At 46.1% G+C, this 12,158-nt stretch overlaps 2 protein-coding genes across 4 annotated transcripts in view; one reads left to right on the top strand and one right to left on the bottom strand.

Moving 5' to 3' along the window:
• The window catches only part of cdk14 (cyclin dependent kinase 14), a 247,147-nt gene that overhangs the window by 197,425 nt on the left and 37,564 nt on the right, over nucleotides 1–12,158 (bottom strand). The window lies entirely within an intron of this gene.
• Nucleotides 10,601–12,158, top strand: part of LOC309716919 (uncharacterized protein) — a 244,022-nt gene continuing 242,464 nt past the window's right edge. For both annotated transcript variants that reach the window (XM_082551069.1, XM_082551068.1), the window contains exon 1: nucleotides 10,601–11,717. In XM_082551069.1, coding sequence (XP_082407195.1) covers nucleotides 11,157–11,717 — 561 coding nt within the window. In that variant the 5' untranslated portion in view covers nucleotides 10,601–11,156. The remainder of the gene's footprint in view (nucleotides 11,718–12,158) is intronic.

The following is a 12,158-nucleotide window of genomic DNA, read 5'->3' as shown; positions in this document are numbered from 1 at the left end:
CATGACAGTTTAGGCTGATGGATTAAATCGAGTTTTCTGGCCTTTCTGCTGAGCGTTCTTAGGTGTTGTTATCTGCGTGTTAGCTCAAATGTTAATGAGGTTAATAACAAAGGTACAGAGTCCATCTTCAAGTGCATAATGGAGGGTGGATAATGAGGTGGCTGTGAGTGCAGAGGTTAAGCAGGTCCCCTACTAATTGTAGGGTTGGTGGTTCAATCCCTGGCTGCTCCAGTTTGCATGCCAGATATCCAAATGGCTATCCAATGCATCCATCCTGGTGTGAACGTTAGAAAGCATTTAGGCATAGAAATAAAGTGTTTGTGTGAAAAGCGCTATATAGGAACTGGTGCATTTAAAAACAGTTACATCAGCTTGAAGAGGACCTATTGTGCTCATTCTCTGACACAGTTAGGATGCTTTGAGTTTATTCTGGTTTCTGTTCTGTTCCATAGCTGCTGTCCAGTCAGAGTCTGTGTCTGTAGTTCAGTCTGTGTTATGTTTCCTGTTTTATTTTGGAGGTACATGTCTTATGTTAATGTATCTGGTTTTGCTTCCCCTGTTTCGTTAGGCCTGATTTGCCCCAGCTGTGTTTCCCTCCTGTTACTCTTATGTACCGTTTACTATGCTGTGTGTTCTGTCTGCCTGCGTTTATTGTTCGTATTTTGGAAGTTTGTTACTTTGAGTTCAGCATTAAAGCTGTTTTTTCAGTTCACGTCTGTTTCCGGAGTCTGCACTTTGGGTCCTTTTCCTGCCTGCACACAGCCGTTCCATAACAGAAACATGGATACTGTCACACTGCTGCACCATCCATAGCTAAAGCTTCAACTGAAGTCAGTGTATGCACAACGAATTCCTTTGAGCTAAAAGATTTGATGGTTGAAGGTTGATGAGGAGGTGAGAACAAACAAAACAAACAAATAAATGAATGACAGAGTTATAATCAAAGAGCTCAGTGGCCAGCTGTTTTGAAGGAAGCCCAAATGGGCCGTGTGATAAGTGACGGGAGCTTCAGAACATGTTGACGAACTCTTTGGATCAGACAGTCTGGAGACATAAATTGGAGGATGCTAATTATTACCCCTGTGCCCAAAAAGTACTTCAGCTGTGATTTATTTAGCCAAGTGTGATGACTGCACTTTTATAATCCAGTGTATGCAACCTAACACATACATCAAGTTAAATTTAACTTGCTGCCTAATTAGCAGTCCATTTATTCAGCGCTTTGCCGTCCTGTCAGCACATGTTGCAGGGATGATTAAATATTCAGACTGACAGTTTTCTGTTGTGTGTTCTGCACATTTCAGGAGTGCAGCGTTCTGGGAACACCAACACACATCATCCCTGTTTATGCTTGTTGCTTTGATTTAAATGAGATTTGAATGAGGAGACAGAGCATGCCGCCGCCATCATTCAAGGGTGATTAGATGCTTTAATATAGGCACCAGCTGCTACACACCATTTAATCACCAGTATCAACACGAGAGCGGAGCGCCTCCAGCTCTCGTGTGCTACTGAGCACCTCCCTGCTTTCACTACTCCTCACTGACACATACATCTAAACGTGTGTTTAAAAACTCCCTCCATTTACTGGATTACAGTCTCATAAACATCATTTTTCAGTTTTCTATTTAGACTATCAGTGTAGTGTTTGCAGCAGTCTGGAAGAACCTTCACTGGTGTGAGTTATTAATAACACAGATCCAGATCAGGTTAAAGGTTCCCAGAAAACATACAATTCAACCCTGTGGTTTGACTCGGGACTCTAACATGCATGCAGGGTTGTCTTGATGACATCATCTGACCATTTTATGCAATCAGATTTAGTCGTTTCACAAACGCACAAAGTCAAGCTTAGCAGCGATCTGTCAGTTCAGCCGCATTAGCTGATGGCTCAGCGGATTCTCTTTTATCCGATTTGCAAATCTCATATAAGGTGCAACTGAAACGGCTTTAGCCTGCCCACAGATGCTGCAAGCCGCTTTGCATACCAGCTCCACCTATATGCTGCATATCTGCATAGTTAGGTATGTCCTGGTTTTATCTTCCTGTTTGAGTCTAATGGGTACCGCAATACTCGAAAAGAAGTTCATGTTGTGTTGGCTATGACTGTTTACTGAGGTTGCAGATCAACAGCTCAGCGGGTTGTGTTTACATAGACTTCTGTACAGCCAGGTTTCTTTTTGCAATCAGTGGACTTTCCCCCTGCTGACATTTTAAAAGAATGCAGGTTTAGAGCTATTCTTGATTGGCTCCACTCCACAGTATGAGAGAAGCAGTCTGGCACAGACTGTTGTCACTGATGTCTGCTGTGTTCTGAGATCCTGCTGCAGTTCTTCCCTGTCTTTGGATTTCCATGTGTGCACACGGAAGGGTGGAAAGCTTCCACCAGGCAACCGTTATGGAGGTAACAGCAGGGAGGTCTCAGAACAGATCCGTGTGGTCAAATATTAATTACTGCAGATGGAAACAATCTCCTTTGCACCACAGTGGTCCTGGATTAAATGTAGGGCTGAACGATATATCGCATTTGCGATAATATCGCGACATGATCAAGTGCAATTTTCTAACCGCAAAGGCTGCGATTATACTCTGGACATGTCCAAATTCATGGGCTGCATCCTCCTGAGGCCGCATTTGTAGACCGATTACGTCACAGCGACGCGCCGAAGGCTGTCCAAATTACTACCATATCCCAGAATTCATAGCGCGGCCCAGCCAAACTCTAGTTTCCAGCAATGGCGGCCGCTACTAAGTTTTAAAATTACTCATACTAATCTTTCTGGGTCACAAAATAAACTTTTAACATATTTTCAGGCGAGAAAGTAGTTGTGTAAACATCAAATATCTGCTCGGTTTATCAAGATATCCCATATTTGCAAAAGTGCTTCGACGTTTTCAGAGGCGTCTGCTACCCACCAGCTCGACAGCTAGCCGGGAGCTCGAGGGTTACTGATGCGGCCGAGAACGGCACAACTCCCGGCACATCATTTTCAGATCACCGCGGAGTTTCGCTGCTCGGGTTAAACGTAATGTATAAGTCACTTAGACAACCTAAAAATGTTATTGTTGGGCTTTTTTCAGTGTTTTGTTAAAATTAATGTAATATAGTATTGGCCATACTATATGATGTATTGCTTGTCTTTGTTTAATAATACAGAAGACAAAGACCTTAAAAAATAATCGCATCGCAATCGCAATATTGGGGCAAAAAAATCGCAATTAGATTATTTTCCATAATCGTTCCGCCCTAATTAAATGTGAGTGGTTGTCTTACCAGTTTTATTCAGATTTTAGCCCAGTAAACACTTTAAAATGGTTGTTTTTTACTCTCGAGCTGCTGACTGATGTTTAGGCCAGCGGCTGCAGCGGATCAGAGGGCCTGCGCTGGTGTTTGCAACAGACGATCAGTCCATCACTTTTAGCATTTTTCACCCCAACTTCAATGCAAACATATGATTTTCACATGATGGGTAGCTTTATGCCTCTAAAAAAAAAGATTGTGACATTATGTATTCACACACACACACACAAACACACACACAAGAGTTAATACACACGTAAAGCACTTTAAATAGGACATTGTTTCAAAGCCTCATAGTTCAAACAGCATAAATTATCTTTGTATATAAATACCACAGTAAGAGCGCAGCAGCAGGAGCAGAAGCAGCAGCATCTATAAAGGCACACACTGGAGGATTTTTACCGTTAGACTGCTACAAACAAAATGCTGCCAAGCTTCGAGTGCTTAAATAAAAATGGTGAATGTTAAGAGGTTTCACAAGAAAACAGTTGAAAGATCGTGACTCAGTGAAAAATCAGTTTAGACAAAGCTGCTCACAGACAACACTTTCCTTAAATGTGCCGTGTGCTCTAAAAACAGCCATAAAAACAGTGAGCTTTATTTGCACTAAGACAGAAACACGTTTATGTCCCACCCGGCTTTAAAATATTTGATTGGTGATGGGAATGGTTGGTGATATTAAAGTCCTGTTTGTGGCACATTAGTATATGTGAGGGGGCAAACTCCTCAAGATGGGTGGTGACCATGGTGGCCATTTAGAAGTCGGCCATCTTGGATACAACTTTTCTTTTTTCAATAGGAAGAGGGCCATGTGACACATCAAACGTATTGGTAATGTCACAAGACACTGATGAGACAAACTCTTATGTGAATGATGAAGTTAACAAACAAAACCACCCACATTGGATGGATCCCTCCAAGACTGTTGGACCAACAAAAGAGATGGTTTGGTGTGGTATATGGGGCACAACGATAGTGGGTTGCTTATCTAAGGTGGAAAGGTTTTTCTATTGTTTTTTGTTTGTTTGTTTTTTTGTTATAAATCAATCAATAAATAAATAAATCATCAAAAAAGTATATAACATAAGGGTCACTGCTCACCCTGTGATCGAAACAGGCACCCGGGCATTACTCGGTTTTATAAAAAATAAATAAATAAATAAATGTGTATATATATATATAAAAACACCCAGCACGCCCCTGCGGGCGGTTTATCCTTCAAGCTCGGGTCCTCTACCAGAGGCCTGGGAGCTTGAGGGTCCTGCGCAGTATCTTAGCTGTTCCCAGGACTGCGCTCTTCTGGACAGAGATCTCCGATGTTGTTCCCGGGATCTGCTGGAGCCACTCACCTAGCTTGGGAGTCACCGCACCTAGTGCTCCGATTACCACGGGGACCACCGTTACCTTCACCCTCCACATCCTCTCGAGCTCTTCTCTGAGCCCTTGGTATTTCTCCAGCTTCTCGTGTTCCTTCTTCCTGATATTGCTGTCATTCGGAACCGCTACATCGATCACTACGGCCGTCTTCTTCTGTTTGTCTACCACCACTATGTCCGGTTGGTTAGCCACCACCATTTTGTCCGTCTGTATCTGGAAGTCCCACAGGATCTTAGCTCGGTCATTCTCCACCACCCTTGGGGGCATCTCCCATTTTGACCTCGGGACTTCCAGGTTATACTCGGCACAGATGTTCCTGTACACTATGCCGGCCACTTGGTTATGGCGTTCCATGTATGCCTTGCCTGCTAGCATCTTGCACCCTGCTGTTATGTGCTGGATTGTCTCTGGGGCATCTTTACACAGCCTGCACCTGGGGTCTCGCCTGGTGTGATAGACCCCAGCCTCTATGGATCTTGTGCTCAGAGCTTGTTCTTGTGCTGCCATGATTAGTGCCTCTGTGCTGTCTTTCAGTCCAGCTTTGTCCAGCCACTGGTAGGATTTCTGGATATCAGCCACCTCCTCTATCTGCCGGTGGTACATACCGTGCATATATATATGCACGGTGTAAAAAAACAACCAGCACGCCCCTGCGGGCGGTTTATCCTTCAAGCTCGGGTCCTCTACCAGAGGCCTGGGAGCTTGAGGGTCCTGCGCAGTATCTTAGCTGTTCCCAGGACTGCGCTCTTCTGGACAGAGATCTCCGATGTTATTCCCGGGATCTGCTGGAGCCACTCGCCTAGCTTGGGAGTCACCGCACCTAGTGCTCCGATTACCACGGGGACCACCGTTACCTTCACCCTCCACATCCTCTCGAGCTCTTCTCTGAGCCCTTGGTATTTCTCCAGCTTCTCGTGTTCCTTCTTCCTGATATTGCTGTCATTCGGAACCGCTACATCGATCACTACGGCCATCTTCTTCTGTTTGTCTACCACCACTATGTCCGGTTGGTTAGCCACCACCATTTTGTCCGTCTGTATCTGGAAGTCCCACAGGATCTTAGCTCGGTCATTCTCCACCACCCTTGGGGGCATCTCCCATTTTGACCTCGGGACTTCCAGGTTATACTCAGCACAGATGTTCCTGTACACTATGCCGGCCACTTGGTTATGGCGTTCCATGTATGCCTTGCCTGCTAGCATCTTGCACCCTGCTGTTATGTGCTGGATTGTCTCTGGGGCATCTTTACACAGCCTGCACCTGGGGTCTTGCCTGGTGTGATAGACCCCAGCCTCTATGGATCTTGTGCTCAGAGCTTGTTCTTGTGCTGCCATGATTAGTGCCTCTGTGCTGTCTTTCAGTCCAGCTTTGTCCAGCCACTGGTAGGATTTCTGGATATCAGCCACCTCCTCTATCTGCCGGTGGTACATACCGTGCAGGGGCCTGTCCTTCCATGATGGTTCCTCGTCTCCCTCCTCTTTCTTGGGTTTCTGCTGCCTGAGGTATTCACTGAGCACTCGGTCAGTTGGGGCCATCTTCCTAATGTATTCTTGGATGTTCGTTGTCTCATCCTGGACTGTGGTGCTGACACTCACCAGTCCCCGGCCCCCTTCCTTCCGCTTAGCGTACAGCCTCAGGGTGCTGGATTTGGGGTGAAACCCTCCATGCATGGTAAGGAGCTTTCTTGTCTTTATGTCAGTGGCTTCTATCTCCTCCTTTGGCCAGCCTATTACCCCAGCAGGGTACCTGATCACGGGCAGGGCGTACGTGTTGATGGCCCGGATCTTGTTCTTACCATTCAGCTGACTCCTCAGGACTTGCCTGACCCTCTGCAGGTACTTGGTGGTTGCAGTTTTTCTAGCGGCCTCTTCATGGTTCCCATTCGCCTGTGGGATCCCCAGGTACTTGTAACTGTCCTCTATGTCTGCAATGTTGCCTTCTGGTAGTTCAATCCCCTCAGTTCTGACTACCTTCCCTCTCTTTGATACCATCCGACTACACTTCTCCAGTCCGAACGACATTCCAATGTCATTGCTGTATAGCCTGGTAGTGTGGATCAGTGAATCGATGTCTCGTTCACTCTTGGCATACAGCTTGATGTCATCCATGTACAGGAGGTGGCTGACAACTGCTCCGTTCCGTAGTCGGTATCCGTAGCCAGTCTTGTTAATGATCTCACTGAGGGGGTTCAGGCCTATGCAGAACAGCAGTGGGGACAGAGCATCTCCTTGGTAGATCCCGCACTTGATGGTGACTTGTGCTATGGGCTTGGAGTTGGCCTCTAGTGTTGTACGCCACATCCCCATTGAGTTCCTGATGAAGGCTCTTAGGGTCCCATTGATCTTGTACAATTCTAGGCATTCCAGTATCCAGCTGTGGGGCATTGAGTCATAGGCCTTCTTGTAATCAATCCAGGCAGTGCACAGGTTGGTCAGTCTGGTCTTGCAGTCTCGGCTGATTGTTCTGTCTACCAGTAGCTGGTGTTTTGCGCCTCTGGTATTCTTGCCAATTCCTTTCTGTGTCCCGCTCATGTATTGACCCATGTGCCTGTTCATCTTAGCCGATATGATGCCTGACAGGAGCTTCCATGTAGTACTGAGGCAGGTTATTGGTCGGTAGTTGGAGGGGACCGGTCCCTTCTTGGGGTCCTTGGGGATCAGGACCGTCCGGCCTTCAGTTAGCCATTCCGGGTGTCTCTCGTTAACTAGCAGCTGGTTCATTTGTGCTGCCAGACGCTCGTGGAGTGCAGTCAGCTTCTTCAGCCAGTAGGCGTGAACCATGTCGGGCCCTGGTGCTGTCCAACTCTTCATACTGGAGACCCTTTCTTGGATATCTGCCACTGTGATGGTTACTGGACCCTGTTCAGGGAGGTCGCTGTGGTCAGCCCTCAGATCCTCTAGCCACTGAGCATTGCCGTTATGGGTTGCATCCTTCTCCCATATGCTCTTCCAGTATTGCTCCGTCTCCAGCCTTGGTGGTGCTGTTCTCTTATTGTTCCCTTGCCACTGAGAGTACACCTTTGCCGGTTCTGTGGGGAACAGCTGGTTTATTCTCCTGCCTTCTATCTCTCTGGTGTACCTCCTCAAGCGGCTGGCCAAGGCTGTGAGTCTTTGCTTGGCAGTTTCCAAGGCCTCAGGTATGGACAGCTTGCTGTATTTCTTAGGCACCTTATTTGTCGCACCTTTCTGCAACTCCGTTAGTTGGCTAACCTCCCTCCGTGCTACTTTGATCTTGCCCTCTAGCCTCCTTCTCCATGGAGGGTACTGCCCCTTGTCGCTGTTCAACTTGTAGCCAAGCATCTCACTGATCACTGTTGCCGTATTGTAGATCAGCTTGTTAGTGTCGGTAATCGTGGTTGTAGGTATTGCCCGTAGTGCTGCATTAACATCATCTAGCAGACCTTCTGAGGGAACTTCACGTAATCTTGGTAACCGGCTACGGGGGATCCAGGTTTCAAGCTTGGCCATGATCCTATTTTTCAGGTCAGTTCCTCTCACACTCAACGATCCTTCTCCTATCGCACTTGGGGCTATGTACCCAATCTCGGGTGGGGGTGATGATATCTCCCCCCTGACCTGGCGTCCTGACTCCTCCTTGCCGTAGCATTTGTGTTGTACCTCGTCAATCTCTAGCTGTGAGAGCAGTCCCTTCTTTCGAATGTTGGAACACTGAGCTACTAGTTGTTTCGCCGTCATTGTGGATGTTGGGTATCGAAGAATCCATAGGTCCCTCATCCTATTCATGTAGCCCCTTCCGCCGGGGTTACTTGCATAGTAGCATTCCAACAACGCCCTGTTTTCGTCTCTTGCCCACCGGCACGGTGTATATATATATATATATATATATATATATATATATATATATATATATATATATACATATATATATATATATATATATATATATATATATATATATATATACATATATATATATATATATATATATATTAATAATAACAATAACTTTATTTATACAGCGCTTTCAAACAAAGCGAGGTACAGCTATTTAAAAATAAAGAGATAAATAAATAAAAGCGATACATGGCAATACAAGTTCAAAACGATAAAAATGTAAAAAGGTACAAATAAATATAATGCATGTTAAAGTATCCTGGGTGAGCCCCGAGTTTCCCCGGTGCATCTAGTGTGAGTTTACACGAGAACAAGGTGCTCAGTCATAGAGTAAAGTGCTGTCTGATTGTGTGACTAAGCCTTGTAGTCAAAGGTGCTCTGACTGTAGAAAAGTGCTCTACACTGTAAGTACCAGTCTATTTACTAAAACAAAGCCCTGCAGTCTACTTGGTACCGTTTCACATCTCCCTCAGTCAGATTAAGTATTTTCAAGCCCAGTCACTATAAGCAGAGATTGTCATCATCATCATCATTTATTTATATAAAACTTTAAAAACACACCTGGTAGAGCAAAGTGCTGAACAATACAAATATAAATATAGTAATAAAACAGCAAAAACCAGCAATAAGCAATAAAATTAACAAGAATGTCAGTTTCCCACAGAGTTAAAAGCCAGCGAATAACAATAGGTTTTTAATAAGGACTTAAAACTGGCACTGATGCAGCCTGTCTAATACGGAGAGGAAGGTTATTCCAAAGCATCGGCGCTGCAACAGAGAACGCTCGGTGTCCTCCAAGTTTCAGCCGTGACTTTGGGACCGAAAGCAACAACTGCTCAGCTGACCGAAGGGAACGAGTGGGGACGTGGGGCTTCAAGAAGTCAGACAAATAAACAGGTGCCAGACCATTTAGAGATTTAAAAACCAATAAAAGGACTTTAAAACGGATCCTGAATGAAGCCAATGTAGAGAGGCCAAAACCGGAGTGATGTGGTCGAATTTCCTTCCTTCCTTGTCAATGCAAACAAATGACCTTTAATAACAAGGCCAATATGGAGCCATTTCATTAGCACAGTGATGTATGGGTCTAAGTCACAGCCTGCACTCCAATAACTAAGACATATTGTTCCCATGTCTCTATTCTATTTCTGGCTAACAATATGACGGCCCCTCTGAGGCCTTCTTGCTCTGTGGATGGGGTTGAACTGCTGCAACAAAGATGCACAGGTACAGACCCACACACGGTGACCACGCCATGACCCCTTTCTCTACCAACTGCTGTGAAAGCAGCATCCACGTTTAGACAAGGAAAGCACAATAATATGTCATGGAGATGAGCTGATATTTATTTGTATTTTAAAGGTCAGAAAGCATGATTTTATTTCTCCTTTCTTCTCCTGTGCTCATTTATTAAGTGTAATATTTAGCCTGACATTTCAGCCTGACATCAATTCGTTCGAGACGAGCACTGAAGGAAAGGCACAGAGAGAGGTGGATTCCTGTCCTGCCACAGAGACTCGTTTGGTTTGTCAATCTGTCCAATAGTCTGGACACTGCTTCATTTCTCTCTGATGTTCTGCACTTGTGTTGCAGATTTGTTTGATTTAAGGCTGCAAGACTACATTTTTGTTCATTACGCTTTGGACCACCACGGAAATTTCATTATTCATCTTCATCATTTGGTGAATGTAACTGACAAGGTCACAGATGGAATTATTGCATGATGACAGACAGAAATTGAGCCGATGAAAGAGCGATTACATGTAATCCATCATTCATGTGACTGTGATCTGTATTTATTTCACACTACACTCGATGCAACTTTAAAAGCATTTAAAAATCAGATCTCGGCATGATGTGTATTTTTTCAACACTGCAGTGTTGGTTTTAACACAATGTGTTGGTTTTGCAATTCAGCTAACCAGCTATTCCTCATCTAAATTCAGCTGTGTGCTGGGGGAATAAAGCTAATCCTGCAGTTGTGGCAGTGCTATTGTCATGGTCCTGGGCCGTGTTGGCCCAGTATTCTTAGTTCTCTTGTATTTTTGTATTCAGTTCCCTATTTAGGTTCTGTTTCCTGAGTTGCCCTGTTATGTGGTTCCCTGTGTGCTTTCCCTTTGTGACTCTCACCCCCTGTGTGCCCCTCTATGTATTCATGAGCCCTTGTCCCCTTTCGTGTTTTATTCCATGTTTTCCCCAGCCTGTTATGTCTGTGTTCTCCCCGTGCTCTCTCCTCCTGTCTGAACCTCTGTACTTCCTGTTTTACTTTGACAGTCTCTCGTCAGTATGCGTCATGTTGTGTTCACTCCTGCCCTGTCTCGTTATGATTATCTGTGTCAGCTGTGTTCCCCGTGTGCTCCCACTTCCCTCGTTAACCCTCTGTGTATTTATGTCTGCGTCTCCCTCAGTTCTGTGTCGTAGTCTCCCTCATAGCTGCGTGGATTTCCCTGTGTCTCTCTGCAAGTATTAGTTATTGTTCCCGGTTTAAGTTTTGTATTTCTTGTGATCTGCCTTCCAGCATTAAAGCTGTGATTTTGAGTTTATCCCCTGAGTCCGTGAGTTTGCATTTTGGGTCCTCATCCTGCCTGCCACACAGCTATCATGACAGAAGACTACGACCAGTAATGGACCCAGCAAACTCCGTTCGGAACCGGCAGCGTGCAAACTCCGCCTTCCCTAACGAGAGGAGAAGGCAGGAGGCTCGGCACGCCCGGGAGCACGAGTCTGCCTTTCATGGGACTCTATGGGCGCTAGGTGGGCCGCGCAGCGTCCAAATGGCAAAGGCTGCTGCTTTTTCCCCACACCGCCCCACGGTAAGAAGAGTTGGAGGAGTCAGCCTATCGCCTGCCACAACTCCTCCGGCATTTTCGACTTCTGGTTCGCCTCTCCGGTCGCCGCCCACGTCCCGCGCAAAGAAGAGGGTTACTCGGCGGTCGGGGAGTGGTTTCGAGCCGACGACAAACGGCCTTACCCCGCTGCAGGCTTTTGCGCTCTACCTGGGACTTCCGCGCTCAGAGCTGCACAAGCTCCCTGTCTCTCCGGCGCAGCCTGGTTCGTCATCGGCTCAGCCAGCCGACATCACCGAAGTGCCTGCGCCCACTGCCTCGGGAACTCACGGCACAGTTCCCGGGAAAACACGACGCTCACGCCGTCGCCACGCTAAAGCTACTGAGCAAGCTCCGGTGGTGAGTGAATCTGACTGTTTTTTCCATGCGAGTTCCAAGCCCGACCGTCTCGGACAGTATTCATTTTCTGAGTCCGCTGTTTTTCACGTCCGTAACTCACCAGAGAAGAACAAAAAGGTTGAATATGACTGTGTTTCTAGGCCTCATACTGTTTCTACGTTCGCCTCCGCTTCTATTACGCACGAGACTGACTTCATCACCACTCTAGAGACTGCTGTTCATGCTAAATTAAAGAATCCTGGCACTATAAGCCCCGTGCGCGTCATCCCTGAGGCCATTAACTCTGGGTCTGTTAATTCTGGTCCTGCAGTGCCTACCCTCACGCCCGTGTTTGAGAGCGACTATGTTTCCTGTGCTCCTCCCAGGTCAGCAGCAATTAACTCACAGACAGATTATTTCACCGTAGAGAAGCAAAAGACCGTTTTTGAGCCGCATACTTGT

Source organism: Aulonocara stuartgranti (genome assembly GCF_965226115.1).
Source record: "Aulonocara stuartgranti genome assembly, chromosome: 11".
Lineage (NCBI taxonomy): Eukaryota > Metazoa > Chordata > Actinopteri > Cichliformes > Cichlidae > Aulonocara > Aulonocara stuartgranti.
This window is presented reverse-complemented; position numbering and strand designations above follow the sequence as displayed.